This window comes from Hemicordylus capensis, chromosome 4, assembly GCF_027244095.1.
Source record: "Hemicordylus capensis ecotype Gifberg chromosome 4, rHemCap1.1.pri, whole genome shotgun sequence".
Classification (NCBI taxonomy): Eukaryota; Metazoa; Chordata; class Lepidosauria; order Squamata; family Cordylidae; genus Hemicordylus; species Hemicordylus capensis.
This window is the reverse complement of record NC_069660.1, coordinates 112,287,611-112,303,656: the sequence shown is the minus strand read 5'-3', so window position 1 is coordinate 112,303,656 and position 16,046 is coordinate 112,287,611. Positions and strand designations below refer to the sequence as shown.

Below are 16,046 nucleotides of genomic sequence, written 5' to 3'. Positions count from 1 at the left end.
ATCAATTTATTGGATGATAAAATAAACCACATTTTGTAACTGTCTTTTTTCCTTTGCTGGGAGGGGAAATCTACAAGCTAGCCTGTATTATACTATCTGTTGACTACAATTAGATTTGTCTCAATAAAACGTAGCTGTTGAACTGACCCATATGCTTTTAAAAAATATGTATAGAAGAAGGAGCTAGTGATCACTAGCAGGTGGGCTTCCTGCATCTATAAATAGAGAGGCTGCTAACCATAATAGAGATTAGTACAGACGTTGCCATCGTAGTACTTTTCCTTTGTGACCAGAGTTTCCTTGGCCTACAGGTTGCCAAATCATGCTGCTGACTTGACAGGATGCCCATTATTTTTGGATAGCACAGCAGAAAGAAACGAACAGGACATCTAATCCATAGCTGTCAGGGCTCTCTACTGATCTCAGCCCAATGTGGTAAAGCCAAAAATTGATATCTTGCAGAAGGGAGTTTGCAGAACATCAGGTAACACTTGTAACTGAGCCAAGGATTGAAAGCTTCTTATTTCAGATGCCACAGCTGCAATGTCTAAAGCAAGGCCACAGCTCAGGGGTTAGAACACATGCTTTGTATGCGAAAGGTCAGATTCAGTCCCTTGGATTCCCAGTTAAAGGCATTCAGGTAGCAGAACTTTAGTCGCCAATAACTGTATAGTGACCGAAGAAGCACATGGTAGAAATCCTTTTCTATATACAGTCCTGGAGATGACCTATATGTATCACCAGCAAATTGTTCGCAGATCAGATTATAACCAGAGTACAAGGCTGTGTTCCTACTTCAAAGATAAATGGCCTTGAAGAACTGGCTGTTGCCAACATGGGGAAAAGAAGACACAGGTGTATGGGAAAGCGTGGCAATCCATCTGTTTCTAAAATGTTTTTGTCCTTTTCTGATGCAATTTCTACCTGTGCAGTTAAGCCATTGCCCTTCCTGAGGAGACTGCTCCCAAATGAAAAATGTAAATGACTGCCAGGCCACAGTACATTTTCTTATGCAGTTCTAACTCTGATCATTTATAATCCTTTTCTGTATGTAACAGCAGCATTAATGGAGTCACAGCAGAAATTTAGAATCTATTTTGTATTCACACAGCACAAGTTAACATTTACAATACCACTGAATCACTTTTCCCCAATCCAAAAACTTCTTTGTCACTGTTTGGGTTTTAAAATAAGCACGTCTTCAGTGTTTTAAATAAACTGCTGACATTTTCAAATCTGTTTCAAAGCATGGAAAGCTAAAGCAATGGCATAATTAGCTATAGCTACTGGGGTTACTGGGTATTTATAGCATGAGTCATATTGTGTTGTTATGGTTAGTAAAATATTAATTATAGCATTACTTAGCAATTGTGTAGCTTTTAAGATAAGCAAGTGTTATGTGCAATCAATTACTTCTAATTATTTCATCTTAACAACTCCCACTGGTTTCAAAGCTAGATGAGAACACTTAGGCTGGATCCTAAGCATGCTTACTAGGGAGAAAGCCTCACTGAGGTCAATACAACATGCTTAGAATTGCATGGTTAGCTTGCATGGCTGCTCTCATCAAAACTAGACAGGGGGAGTGCGTCCCTGTTGGTTCTGCTGGACCTCTCGGCGGCGTTCGATACCATCGACCATGGTATCCTTCTGGGCCGCCTCTCGAGTATGGGAATCGGAGGCACTGCGTTGCAGTGGTTCCGGTCCTTTCTTGAGGGGAGGGTCCAGAAGGTGGTGCTGGGGGACTACTGCTCAGCCCCGTGGCCATTGGCCTGTGGGGTCCCGCAGGGTTCGGTCTTGTCCCCCGTGCTGTTTAACATCTACATGAAGCCACTGGGAGAGGTCATCCGGGGATTTGGACTGAGTTGTCAGCAATATGCGGATGACACTCAGCTCTATCTCTCCTTGTCATCTGATCCTAGGGAGGCGGTGGATGTCCTGAACCGGGGGCTGGAGGCCGTGATGGGGTGGATGTGGGCTAATAAACTGAAATTGAATCCGGATAAGACGGAGGTACTGTTGGTCAGTAGGAGAGCCAATCGGGATGAGGAGATTTTACCAGTTCTGGATGGGGTTGCACTCCCCTTGAAGGAGCAAGTACGCAGCTTGGGGGTACTACTGGACCCGGCTCTGCTTTTGGAAGCTCAGGTGGAGGCGGTGGCCAGGGGTGCCTTTGCACGGCTTCGGCTGGTGCGCCAGCTGCGTCCCTTTCTCGAGAAGGCAGATCTGGCCATGGTTACCCACACCTTAGTCACGTCACGGCTGGATTACTGTAACGCACTCTACGTGGGGCTGCCCTTGAAGAATATCCGGAAACTGCAGCTAGTGCAAAACGCGGCAGCGAGGGTTTTATCCAGAGCTGCCCGTTGGGAACATATCACCCCCATTTTGAAAGAGCTGCACTGGCTACCGGTTCGTTTCTGGGTCCAATTCAAGGTGCTGGTTTTGACCTTTAAAGCCCTAAACGGTTTGGGCCCGGGGTATTTGAGGGACCGCCTGCTCCCAAGGGTTGCTGCCCGCTTGACGAGGACATCTGAGCGGGCCCTGCTCCGGGTGCCGACAATGAGAGAGGGCCGGCTGTCGTGCACTCGGGACAGGGCCTTCTCTGTTGCTGCCCCCAGACTCTGGAATGCTCTCCCAGTGGCCATTCGTTCCTCGGACGCCATCATGGCTTTTAGAAAGCTTGTAAAGACTTGGCTTTTTACCCAGGCTTTTACATAAACGTTTTTACTGCTGCTTCTGGGTGTTTTTATTTGTTGTATTGTTTTATGCCTGTTTTTATATGTTTTTATACTCTTAGCATGTTGTTTTTATTGTGTTTTTATTGTATGTTTTTAACTTTTGTAAACCGCCTTGGGGCTATATTTTAACGAAAGGCGGTATAAAAATGCAAAAATAAATAAATAAATAAATAAATAATTGTTCAGGGAGCAAGGAGGGCAGGTGGGCAGTGAGAGGGAGCGGCCAGTTAGGGTGGGAGGGCCTTTGAGTCAGAGCCTGGCTGCTCTGCTGTTCATAGGGAGCGGTGGGGGTGGGTGAACAGCAACAAGTGGCAGCGGCAGCTAATTAACTGTACTACAGCAAGCAGAACTACTAAGTACCACCACAACAAACTTCTTTGACTCCACTACCACGGCGGGGGGGGGGGAGAATTAGAAGTGTCAATGTGCTTACTCTCCTCAAAGACAAGAGAGCGCTAAGCAGAAATCATGCCCTCTGGTCTACTTTGTGCCATGGTGTAAGCAGGACAGAAACTAAGCTCAGTTCCAGTACCAAGAGAGTTTAATGCCTGTTCTTGGCCCTTTGTTTATTCATCCATTCTGTCCCCCCACCCTTGTTTGGGGGTGGGAGCAATTGGATGTCTTTACTGATTTCTCTTTTAAAATTTTATTGAGCCCCCCTCTCCAGTTTTATTGAGAGTATTTTATTGATTTTTTTTTTAAATTGAGATACCAATCAGGCTGCCGATAATAGATTTAAAAATTGGTTCATGTAAATCCAAGTGCAGGAGATCACTAAATATGGTTTCAACTTCTGCTGATAATGAATTGAATGTGTTTTTCTTATAAGCAAAATGCGAGTGTGGCATTAGAAAAGGAATGGGCAATGTATTCAGATTGGTCAATGGGATTCTCCTCTGTCAAGCTGCTCAAAGTTCCTGCCCTTAAATGCAATTTAGATCTGGGAGCTTCTTTGTACATTCTTTGTACATTCATGTACCTGCATTCATTTAGACCAGTGTGCAGGTCCCTCAAATGCATGGCAGATATACGAAGTGCAATCCTGTTCAACATAGCATGTGAATAGTTGTACCTGTGTATATTGTAAACAGACTGTGCAAGTATCAAAAAGGGCTACAGTGAACAGGGCTACAGTGGACCAACAAACGGAAGTACTTTTTCACACAACGTGTAATCCACTTGTGGAACTCTCTGCCACAGGATGTGGTGACAGCCAACAACCTGGATGGCTTTAAGAGGGGTTTGGATGACTTCATGGAGGTCTATCAATGGCTACTAGTCGGAGGGCTGTGGGCCACCTCTAGCCTCAAAGGCAGGATGCCTCTGAGTACCAGTTGCAGGGGAGTAATGGCAGGAGAGAGGGCATGCCCTCAACTCCTGTCTGTGGCTTCCAACGGCATCTGGTGGGCCACTGTGTGAAACAGGATGCTGGACTAGATGGGCCTTGGGCCTGATCCAGCAGGGCTGTTCTTATGTTATGTTATTATCTTATGAAGCATAAAAGGTATGTGCTTTTGCATCTCCTAGGCAGCAGATGCTTGTTGCCTGCAGATGCTTGTTGCCTGCTAGCCCCAGAAGCAGGAGGGAGTTGGAGAAAAAGGCTCCTTTAAAAAAAATTGGCAGCACCATAGGTGCCAGCAAAGAAGCCGATGTTCAGTTCTTGAATACAGGACAATTCAAAGCTTGTTATGCCACTGACATCATCTGATTTCTCATCATTTGATTGTTCTACCCTTAATGCCTGGAAGTGGACTGTGTGAATTCTATTGAGAAGCACTGTTAAAAGATGATGCATGGTTTCTGGTGATTCCTGTCTCCTATTTTAGTCCCCTGCATTGCATTTCGTGTCAATCCTGAGGGAGCTCTGATCCTTAAGAATGGTTTTTTTCCAGGAAGCTGCTTTAGGAAGGAGGGGTAGATAAAATCACTTAAGCAAATGTTTACAAGACCACTATTGAGGACACCGCCCATTAACTTGAAGGAAGACAAATTGCAAATTAGGTTGCTCTTAATTTAAGTATGAAAAGCACGTTATCTTCCCTTGTATTCCTCTTGAGTAATATGGATTTGTTTTTACTAAATGTAAAACCTTGCCCCAACTAGCTATCTTTTGTGTTACAACTTGACTCACTCCCACTCGGGACACATGTTGGCCCTGACCAACAATCCATTGCAAGTATAGACGTTCTGATTAGAATGGCCAACCAAGGCTCCTCATTCACTTCAACAAACAGGGCAGCTCTGCATGTGAGGAACTCAAATTTGGAGCTGCCATCTCTCACTGAGGTGAAAGATAAAGGTTATTTATTTTATTTACATTTTATATCCCGCTCTTCCTCCAAGGAGCCCAGAGCAGTATACTACATACTTAGGTTTCTCCTCACAACAACCCTGTGAAGTAGGTTGGGCTGAGAGAGAAGTGACTGGCCCAGAGTCACCCAGCTAGTTTTATGGCTGAATGGGGATTTGAACTCGGGTCTCCCCGGTCCTAGCCCAGCACTCTAGCCACTACACCACGCTGGCATAGGAACTTCAGAAATCCAATGAAATGTGGAAGTAATCAAAATGATGAGGGACAATCTAGGAGGCTATTTAAATCAGCAAACTTTCCTGGAAGAAACTGAATTGCAAACTGGAGCCCTGCTCCTGCTGGATGGATTGGATCTTCTACTACAGTGCTGCCCAAAGTAGTTGATGTCTAGAAAATCAGATAATGAAGTTCTTGTTTGTTTCTCCCCATTAGCCTTAAAATCTATCATTTTATGAAGTAACCCTGCTGCTATCTGGCACACAAAAGGCCCTGTCCTTCAGATTTGTGCATTTATGATAGATATACAGTATAGATGTCTATAAATGCATTCAGGCCAATTAATGTCTTAGCCTGGTCTTCAAAGATGGAAGTAACAAAGCAATAAATGAAAATGAAACAGCAAAAATCAAAGAAAAATGCAATAAAATTATAGTTAGCCCATTCACTTGAGATGCTCTCTGATGGGCACTATTGAAAAGGACAGTATGTAACATGCTGGTTATCATGCAGGTGATTCACTGACTTGAATGACAGGTAAATGTTGAGCCAGATCTCTTTCTCAGTATTTTTACATGTGTCTGGAATTTAAAGAGCCTCCTGATGTTTGCTAAATCTTGAAATGTATTATGCCAAAGGAAAAGGAGTTTATGTAAAAGCTTTGAAGAAAGGACAAATTATAATTTAGCTTTATAATTATAATTTAGTATGTAGTATACTGCTCTTTAGCTGGAAATTAGGAAGTGAGCTACCAAAACTATCAAAAAAGGGAAAAGGGGAGAAAAATTATGCAACACCAAAAAGCCAGAAAGGAAAAAGAAGGGGAAAAAATCCAAAGGTGCTAAATAAGTTGATACTGTATTTATTCTGTATGGCCTGATGTGTTTCGAGCATTGCTCTTCCTCAGAGGCAAATAAGTTGTATCTTTGTTCTCTTATTGGAAATTATATCCTGCACCAGGAGTAATCTCTGTATCACAGTGAGTAAGGAATACAGAGGTTCCTGCTGGTGAAAGGTTCCTGCATGGTGCAGAGGAAAGACTGTAAAGTCATTCACATGACCTATGTTTGGGGGCTGGATGCATGGCGGGGAGGCATGATCATTCCCACCTTCCCCTGCAGATGAGCCTCTTCCTCTTCTTGGCAGTGCCACTTGCATGCCCAGATCTGGAGGCCAGGGAAACACAGCTTCCAGAAATCCTTCAATGTATCATGTGAGCAGCAGGGTGCATTGGGAGATTTTCCCACAAGCCAGGTGCTCTAGGCTGCCTGCAGCCCCAGCAGACACACAACTGGGTACTGGGCGCACTTCCGCCCTTCTACCTCAGTAATAGCCTGAGGGGAAACCTTGAGCTATCCAGTGGGGCAGTGCTGGGATCGGTTTAGATCCCGGCACTCCATATGAGCAGCCGTATCCAGATAGGGCTGGGCAGCTAGGGCTGCTTATATGAACAGCCTCAATATCAACTTCTTCAGTAACTTTGCGGTTCTTTCCCTCTTTTTTCTTCCTATCAAAACTATCCCAAGAATCCCCAAGGCCTTACTCAGCTAACATCCTGGTATCCTTTAGAAGTTACAGCAGTAGCACGGAAACTGGGTTTCATCTGTGGCTCTGTCTAGTATGGACTGGCAAATAACTATTGAGGTATTTGAGGGCTACTGTGTTCTTCAATTAACGTCTAATTAAGAGTTTTCTGCTTGCAGCTTATTTTTTTGCTTCCTGTTTAACATGGCAAGGAATTGATAATGAATAGTCCCTTAATTAGCTTCATGGGGAGGAGCATTAATTACTGGTTTCCATACGATGATGATCATGATAATAATAATAACTAGCTGGGCCGGGCACAGAGCATCTGTGCCTCTAGTTCTCCTCCTACCCACTGCCACATTCTTTCCCTGCCCGCCCACCGCCGCCATTTTCTCCCCCCTGCCTACTGTTGTCCTTTTCTTCTCCCATCCGCCACTGCCATTTTCTCCCCCCCCCCCATCTTTCCTGCCTCGCCCACAAGCCTGTTCGCTGGTGCCGCCTCTTTCCTGCCCCCATGCCGGCAGCTCGCTCATGAATTCTCGTGTGAGTTGCCATGCATGGGATTAGCGACAGGTACGCCTTAGAGAAATATAGAGAGAGATAATTAATACAATGGAAACCAATAATCAAAGCCCACCCATCTCCCACTGAGAACAGAAGCAAACTAATAAAGAAGAAATTAATCACTGATCCCGCAAGCTGCACTGAACAGAAAACTATATAAGGAGCAGAAGCTGCAGGCCAGAAGCTACATTACAGGGGACCTTCAATGAACAGGACTTCCATGCAACATATAGAAAGATCTCAGCCATGGGAGTGAGAATTTCTGGATAATATAGGACTTATTTGAGTGCCGTATGGAACCACCCTTTAAATTCTGCTCCCAAATAATTATGGAAAAATTGTGTCTCAGCAGCTAGAGTCAGAGCTATAATTCAACAACAGTTGGGGGGAGGGGGGAAATGTACCTGGGCCCAAGAGCAAGGGCACACCCACTGACTGGGTGTGCCCAGTCCCTGACTCAGTGGAGAGCTGCTGACTCCTGACCAGAGTGCGAAGAGTGCGATATTCTTTCCATAGGAGCGAGATAAAAACATGCAGAAAACATGTCTTTTGTTTTATTCTTTTCTTTTGTTCTGTGGGGGAGGGAGACAAAAGTAGGGGCCAGGGGCCATCTTCATTTCTTATCCCAGGCCCACTTCAGCCTTGGTACACCTTTGTAGAAGCAACATAGATCCTAGAACATGGCAGCCAAGAACTGCAGCTTCTTTTCATCACTGCAGCTTCCATGACATTCCTGTAGCATTTCTGGACTCATAAATATTAACAGATATTAAAATACCTACTTTATTGATTGATTGATTGATCAAATTTATACCCTGCCCAAACTTGCATCTCTGGGTGGGTCTTCATCCCTAAGCATTCACTGAAAGAATGAGGATGGGGGAAATTCACCATAGTTTAAATCCTTATACAGTAATTGCAAGTATGGCAAGACAGTTAATGAGTATTGAGGTGGTAACTTATATAGCAACCCATATCAAGAAAAGAGCTAAGGCAATGGGGAGAATGGAAAGGAGAGATTTTGACAGAAGATTAGGCTTGCTCACAAACCCTCCATGCACCAAAATATCTCACAACTGCGTGAATTTACACATGAACTGATGCTCAAGTCCTATACACAGCACTTCTGTAAATTTATACGATAATACTGGGGAATATAATATATTATTATAGTCAAAAGAAGTGGAAGAAGCAAAGAAAATGGTTTCAATGTGTCTCAGCTTCTCTATTAAGGTGTTGCTTTTTGAGAAAATCAAACTGCCTCATTAGACTACTTCCTTTTATATATTTTTGTATGAGCAACTGCTCTTTGAAACTACAGTATGGAAATTGTTTTTAAGGTTTTTCGTTCTTGTGAAGCACTCTAGAATGAAATGTTTAAAGGATACTCTTTTGAAAAAATGCCACTTTTGACACTTAACCTTTGCTCCTAACTTTAACAAAATGTTATATAGCTTGTTACAGTGACTGATCAGATAAAATAAGTTCCAGCCACATGCATTTAATAATTTGGTTTGTGTTAAAATAAATGAATGAAGCTCTCATTCTATTAAAGCACTGCTCTTTCTTAAAGGTTACCACAGAAGCAGACTTTAGTGAGGAATAGGGAATGTCAGAATTGCATCCTGAAAGTGTTGAAACATGACGTAGCAAATCTGTTGTATGTTGAAAACAATAATTTTCCCTATGCGAGCAGCTTGCACCAGTGTGCACAGAGATGTTCTATAGCCAAAATGTCCTGCAATATAAATCACTGCCAAGAACTAATTTTTGTGTTAAGAAAGGGGGGGGGCACTGTTAATTGTTAATTAGTTGCTGTAGGAGTTCAAAATTAATATTGCTTTTAATCACAGCATTTTTTTTATTTTTATAAAAAATTAGTAGGTGTCAAGGTAAGATCTGTGATACAGTATTTAACATTTGCTGGGTCTTTCACTAAAAAACCGGATATGGTATTACCTAACTTGTAATGCTCTCTTACGTATTGCAACATGCAGATGGTGTCCAAGCTGTAATCTACTGTTGCAGTCTGCTCTGCAATAACCTTGAGGCGGCTTCTATTCAATTCTGAAAAAAACATACCACTGAAATGGTGTTTTTCCTAATGAGCACTCAAAATGTGCAATTAAAGAATAAACCTTTTCTCTTCCATTTTAAAATAATTAACATATGAAAAATATGATTTGTTGAATTGAATTTTGTCTCTGCCTTTGGAAGGATTTAATTACATAAGCAAAAAAATACTATAATTGTTTGGCTATAAGACAGAATTCTGGCTGCTTTCTAGCGCATGCAGTCATTATATTCCCAAATGTATCTCAAGGAAATGACCTTTTATCAACTTACAATTGGGCATTTGCAAAGAATTAAAGGCAATGCTCCTTGCTGAGTTAAAAATAACATTTAGTCTTTCTGGAGTTCAGTTTCTTGACCTTAACAGATTCAAGACAATAAAGATTCTAAAGAAAAATAACCATCTCTTACTTGGTCCTCAAAGGAAAGAGCCTGGGCCACGTCTCTTGGAAATCCATCAATAACAATACCCTCTTCATCCGGAATCTGCATCAGTCTCTGCTTTATCTCAGTAATAGTTGTTTCCTTGTATAGTTTTTTTTTTAAAAAAAGTAAACACAATAAGGCTTTTTAAAAAAAGTGGAGCACATTAAAAGCATAAGTAAATCGTACAGAAACAAGACACAAATGGATCTCAACATGGTTTTACCTGTGGGGCTAATTCTCCAGTAGTAATTATCTTAGCAATCAGGCTCCACTTTCGATTACTACTTGTATTATGGATCTTCTTTCGTAACAATTCACCAACAGAGATGTACTCAAATCCATAACGTTCTGCTATTTTCAAACACTGGGTTCCCTTTCCACTTCCTGGGCCACCTGTTATTAAGGATAATAAATAAATAAATAAATAAATAAATAATCAAAGGCCTTTTATTATCTCCAATTCACTATGAACTACTTACCATCTTCACCAGTCTGCCAACAGTCTTTAAACTGCTAATTGTCTGAAACAATACTCTACTACTTTAGTGTCCCAAAGAGAATTAAGGCCAAAAGATCACCAGAAACGTGTCCATCAATTTGTCTTAAGGCACCACAGGAGCATAACTATAACTGTGTGGACACATTCAAAGAACGTGAGCTGCCTGCTCCCAGGGACTGCTGGGGTCCCCACACTTGTTGCCCCCACATTGCCACCCACCCCCTGCAAGGCACCCTGCCACTCTGCCAGCCTCCCATTCACCTCTATTGGGGACTGGTGCTATCTCCTCCATGCCACCCCCTGCTACCTCCTCCTCCCACCGCCTCCACAGTCTGCCCTGGAACTGGCTCTCATTTCCCCACTATCTCTTGCAGCAAAGAGAAAACAAACAGCCCATCCGCCCACCCTGCCCCCTCACAATGCAAAAGCCAGCCAGGAAATGGCAGCGGGCACACGTGTGCTCTGATTATCAGGATGCATGTACGCCTGTTGATATTTTCCAGTCAGCTTTTGCACCACCAGGCAGCCAGGCTCTTTGTTTGAGGGACCAGTTGCAGCAGGAGCAGGAGCCTGAGGAGGCAGGGAAAGGAGGAGGAGGCAGCAACAGTGGCAGAAGGACTAGTAAGTAAGTAAGAAATAATTTATTACGGTCATTGACCAGTCAACATATACACAAATACAAACCAGCATAAAACAAAACAAAATCAAAGCAGTAACACTAAATAACAAAGCACTAGGGTATACAGAAATCTCAGTTACAGCTACTTAGTTGCTCCAGGCTCAGTTTACAGGCTGCCGCACAGAATCTTGCTATCTCCACTGTAACAACTGCATGTTGATCCACCAAGAGATAGGAAATGTAATACTCTTCTGATTGACCAAGCCTATTTTAAAAGAATGGTTCAATCCAGATAGTATGAATGTCCCTATAATGGGATGCCAGCATGGTGTAGTGGTTAGAGTGCTGGACTAGAACCGGGGAGACCCAGGTTCAAATTCCCATTCAGCCATGATATTTGCTGGGTGACTCTGGGCCAGTCACTTCTCTCTCAGCCTAACCTACTTCACAGGGTTCTTGTGAGGAGAAACATAAGTATGTAGTACACCACTCGGGGCTCCTTGGAGGAAGAGCGGGATATAAAATGTAATAAATAAATAAATAATATGCACAGTGTAAAAGAACATGCAAGACAGACTCAATGTCACCCAAACCACATGGCCATAACCGTTTCCTTAGCAGTATCCCCTTAAATCTGCCATCTAAAATGGCAGAGGGCAAGGCATTAAACCGCGCCAGCAAAAAAGCTCTCTTCTGATTTAAGGTGGTCAAGTGTGTGAGATATGCAGCTGGCTGGGGGTAATACAGAGGGACTAGTACTGCCCCCCACATGATAACAGAAATGAAAAGGGGTTGGCGGAGCAGAGGGAGGCTTCAGTGCTTAAGGGCGCTACCATCACATTCAGGACACGGGCTGCTACAGGGATTCTTACAGCCCTGAATCACCATACTGGAGGTGTCCCCCCATCCCAGATTATCTAGAAAACAATCTAGAAGAAAATATATTTTGTGGGGAAAGCTGTAGAAAAATAAAGGCTTGTTCCAGCATTTATTCTGCTGGGTACCTTCCATAGTAAATGGTGTAGCTTAGTCCCCACTAGGTCCTTTGTGAGCTACCCTATAGCCATTCAAGCTTTTAGGAGTTATACCAGCTGGGGTAACTTTTCACCTCATCAACAATAAGGAGAGATTTGGAGCTTCAGAAACTGGCACAGCATTGCATTCTGTCTAAAAATGGGAACAAGGAAAGAAAGTTGCTTTGGTGTAAGTCTTAAATGTACAGGGCTAAGCTAGAGTGGCCTTGAACCTGAGCAGCTATGGTAAACAGGACGGCTGAGTGCCACATTTCCCCTGCTTTTCTTCAGTAAATTCTGAAATTGGAATTTGCTTATATTCCTTGAACATATGCCTCATGTATGGCTCATAAGGAGATGCTGAGTTGTTCTCACACATCACAAGCATTTGAGAAGATGCACCCGCCTTCATTTCACATGATTTCGCCACAGGCCATTTCAGATTTTGGAAATTTCCTGAATAATTGTCTATAGGCCTGTACAGATTATACCATTCTGACACACACAATTAGAGAAGAGTCATTCTGAGAGTACACCATCGTGACATTGGTAAAAGATGTCTTGACATGCTTTCAATACATCCTTTTATCCTGTGTGAGGGAGCTGTTTATCTGAATGACCCCTCAACACACAGTCCAAATACCTGTTTAGACAGCTATCTGGAGTGCATGTAGAGGGGCAATTCAGATTAATAGCCTCCCTATGTGATAAAGGGACATGCCGACGATGCATGGGCATGCTTTCAGCACAACCAATTCCCTAAGCACATGTGTCAAAATGGTATGTGTATAATGGTCATATGTCAGATAACTTACCTTAACCTGACATCTTTCCATGTTATCACATGTACTGGTATCCATTTTGGGTAGTTAACTAATATCCTTAACTATATGGTTGAAAGCCAAGCCCTGTTCACACAGAGCAATACACTTTTTATCTTACCCTACATGTGGCGGGGCCTGTACCCAGCTTCATGTCTCAAATGAAAGCATGTACAATCATTAACACAAAAGCATGTGCAGGTGTTCAGTCACTTGTACACACATACAACATAATGTTGTCATAGAACTCCACAGTTAATCCAATGAAATTATATTATTATAATGGGGTCATCCCCCGCCCCCAGGACTGCTCCCTCTTTGCCTTCTTTACCTATGACAAGGATAATTTTAGGCCGAGGTCTTGTAGGATCGAAGACATCATACTCGTCAATAAGTTCAGCTGTTTCTGAGAGGTCAGTATCACTTTCTATGGAGAACTGGTGGATTGGAGGCAGTCGGTCATACCGCCGATAAGGGAAGTTGGGATTGTCTGGCATCACTACAAAATTGTAAGAAAAGAAATATCAAAATCTGAATTCTATTTAATTTAGCAATAATGATGAGAAATATGTTGTATTAATAAAACAGACAGCTGTTGGCTTGTGATTCTGACTGCTTGATAGTTAAATGTGAGGGGTAAAAAGATCAACATCATTTTCAATTAGATTATATTGAAACACAGCAAGGAATTTTGTGGTGGGGCTGAAGTCAGTGGCAGAAATTGGTTTAGTTATTGGTTGAGAGTATTATAAAGAAGATATTTGGCTATTATTAGGGAAAGAAGCTGTTCTTTTAAGGAGAACCATTTATTCCTTCACAGAACCAGTTCCAACCAGTTCTAGCTCGAGGTAGGAGAAGGCCAGAGCTAGGAGAAAGCCAAGATGTGTAGAGAAGACTGTTATATTTATACTGTTATAAACCAGATGCCGCGGCTTCCAGCAGCATCTGGTGGGCCACTGTGAGAAACAGGATGCTGGACTTGGGCCTGATCCAGCAGGGCTGTTCTTATGTTCTTATATTGTACTTTTACTAGAACAAGTTTAAATTACTGACTGTCTCTAGCTTAATCAATCTAATGAAGAGTTGCTATTGGCTGAGCTGCCCAGATCCTATAGGCAGGCATCAGGGTTTAGACAGGAAAGACTGGAAAAGCATTAGCCGTGGACTACAAAAGCCAGGTAAATAAGACAGCAGACCAATGATCTCCACCATTTGTCAAACAGGGCTACTTTGGCAAAAACTTTCAATGCCAGAGTGTGAGAAACCTTGAAAGTGCACAGTGCTGCACTTTGCCAATGCTGGTGTGGCTGTCACCATATGCAACTTGCTATATGCCTCTCTCCTGTTTGCACTGACAACTAGTCAGACAGCTGCACTTAGGGTCAACAGGGGGCTGTCATTGGCTTGCAATGGACACTGAAGTAGACCAATAGATGCAGGTAAGCAGAGGAAATGAGGATGGGACTTAGAAGGCAATATACGGATAAAAAGCGGAAGAGGACACAAGTGGACAGATTCTGAGAGGAGAAGGAATACTGAGAGAATGAGCAAACAGGAGAGTTGCATATGGCAAGGAGCTGCCGAGGTAAGGAATCCCAAGTTGTTTTAAAGAACCAGCCAGTATTTGACTGCAAGCCTCTAGTACTTAGTTTGTTGTGTTGTATAAAATCAGCAAAGAGAAATGAACTGACCAACAGACTGTTGTAAGCCTGGCAAACTGCTATGGCTTTTTAGGGGGAGAAATCAGAAATAGGAAATAGAGTTCTGTCTGCAGACAAACAAAACAGTGCTTCTGAATTTTTAAAAGGACAGTACAAGCCACAAAGTCAGGTTGCAAATCATCCATGATGCCTCCTGAATACTGCAAAGTTTACACTGTCTTTCTTCTTCCAGGATAAGATGCAAGGGCAAGCCTCTGAATGGATTTTTTCTCTCCAAATTCTATTTAGGATTCAAGCGGTAGCATTCCTTTTTCATTAATTGAGTAAAATACTATCTGGGCTAGAGGGTCAACTGTATTATTAATCTTTATAAATGTATAGACACTTAAAAACATTTATTTAGATAAGCATTGCAATTAGTCATTTGTCTACAGCAAATAATGATCTATCTGGAGTAAGCAGCTTATCAACCCTACCATTTAAGCTGCTGAATGACATATAGAACATATGGCACTATGTACATATGCACTATAGTGAGCAGATAAAAATTCTTCCTGGTTGATAAATTTCTTATTGTTATTTGCAAGTCAGATTTTAAATTTGTTTTAAGGCACCATTCCAGAGGGTTTCTCCCCCAGACATTGTCTAGATGTTTTAATCTAATCACAGTTTGTGATATAGAGAAAGCATGAAATGTACTAATTACATGGAAAAGCCAAGGAATTCCTTAGAATTCTTCTAGCTTTATTAGAACATTTACAATTGCAAAAGAATTAGGTATTTTTCATATGCATTCTGCATGCTGCATTGTATGCTACTCAGCTTTCTGACATGGTTTAACACACTAGCTAAATTATATACTTCTTTCATAGGAGTTCTAACTAATCCACTTAATTATATTGGCAGTGCCAGTCAGTGATTGTATTCAAGGACTAGGCACTGGGCATTTCTGAAAAAATACACTGCTTATTATGTTTGGCACTAGCTATGCTTTTAACAATGTACCATTTCTGTATGTTGCCCATCCCAAGTGAGTTATTCTTTATACTACTTTGAAATTTTTTAGAAATAGTCAAAAATCTATCTATGTTTCAGTGCCAGTCAAGATTCATGGATCAGTTCCTGATTAATTACTGCTAGGGCACCTAAATGTGTGGCCAAGGTTGTGCCACACCTGGTTTACCAAGTGTTGAGTCTCAAGCATGGCTGGCCACTTTAAATTATTGGCTATTATGCCTATTATGTTTAACATCCCAAGGATTAAATTTATTTTATCCTGCTATTTGTTAACTTATTTGTGTCCTCTTTGGAGAAAAATAGGCAATTAAAGCTGAATACTATTGGCCTTTCCCAGGATTTGGTGCTTTCTATGGAATGCCATATAAGCCAGAATATGGCTATGGCAAAAAGTTCTAGACATAGATAGTTGTTTTATCATCTGCTGTGTTGACAGCCTGTATGGCTGGAATTCCTGTTGCAGAACGTCTGTGTCCACTTGGAACAGGGGAAGTGGAAGACTTGATCCACTGTGGTTGTTATTGTGTTTGCTGTAATTTATACAGCGATCTATGTGAT

At 42.2% G+C, this 16,046-nt stretch overlaps 1 protein-coding gene and 1 long non-coding RNA gene across 2 annotated transcripts in view; one reads left to right on the top strand and one right to left on the bottom strand.

Annotated features, from left to right (window-relative positions):
* Positions 1-16,046, top strand: part of LOC128323957 (uncharacterized) — a 64,653-nt gene that overhangs the window by 37,729 nt on the left and 10,878 nt on the right. The window contains exon 3 of the long non-coding RNA XR_008306541.1: positions 312-484. This is a non-coding gene — a long non-coding RNA (uncharacterized LOC128323957). The remainder of the gene's footprint in view (positions 1-311; positions 485-16,046) is intronic.
* Positions 1-16,046, bottom strand: part of AK5 (adenylate kinase 5) — a 164,609-nt gene that overhangs the window by 142,950 nt on the left and 5,613 nt on the right. The window contains exons 3-5 of the mRNA XM_053247970.1: positions 13,142-13,309; positions 10,082-10,251; positions 9,844-9,957 (exon numbers count right to left, since the gene is read on the bottom strand). Of these exons, the coding sequence (XP_053103945.1) occupies positions 9,844-9,957; positions 10,082-10,251; positions 13,142-13,309 (452 nt within the window). The remainder of the gene's footprint in view (positions 1-9,843; positions 9,958-10,081; positions 10,252-13,141; positions 13,310-16,046) is intronic.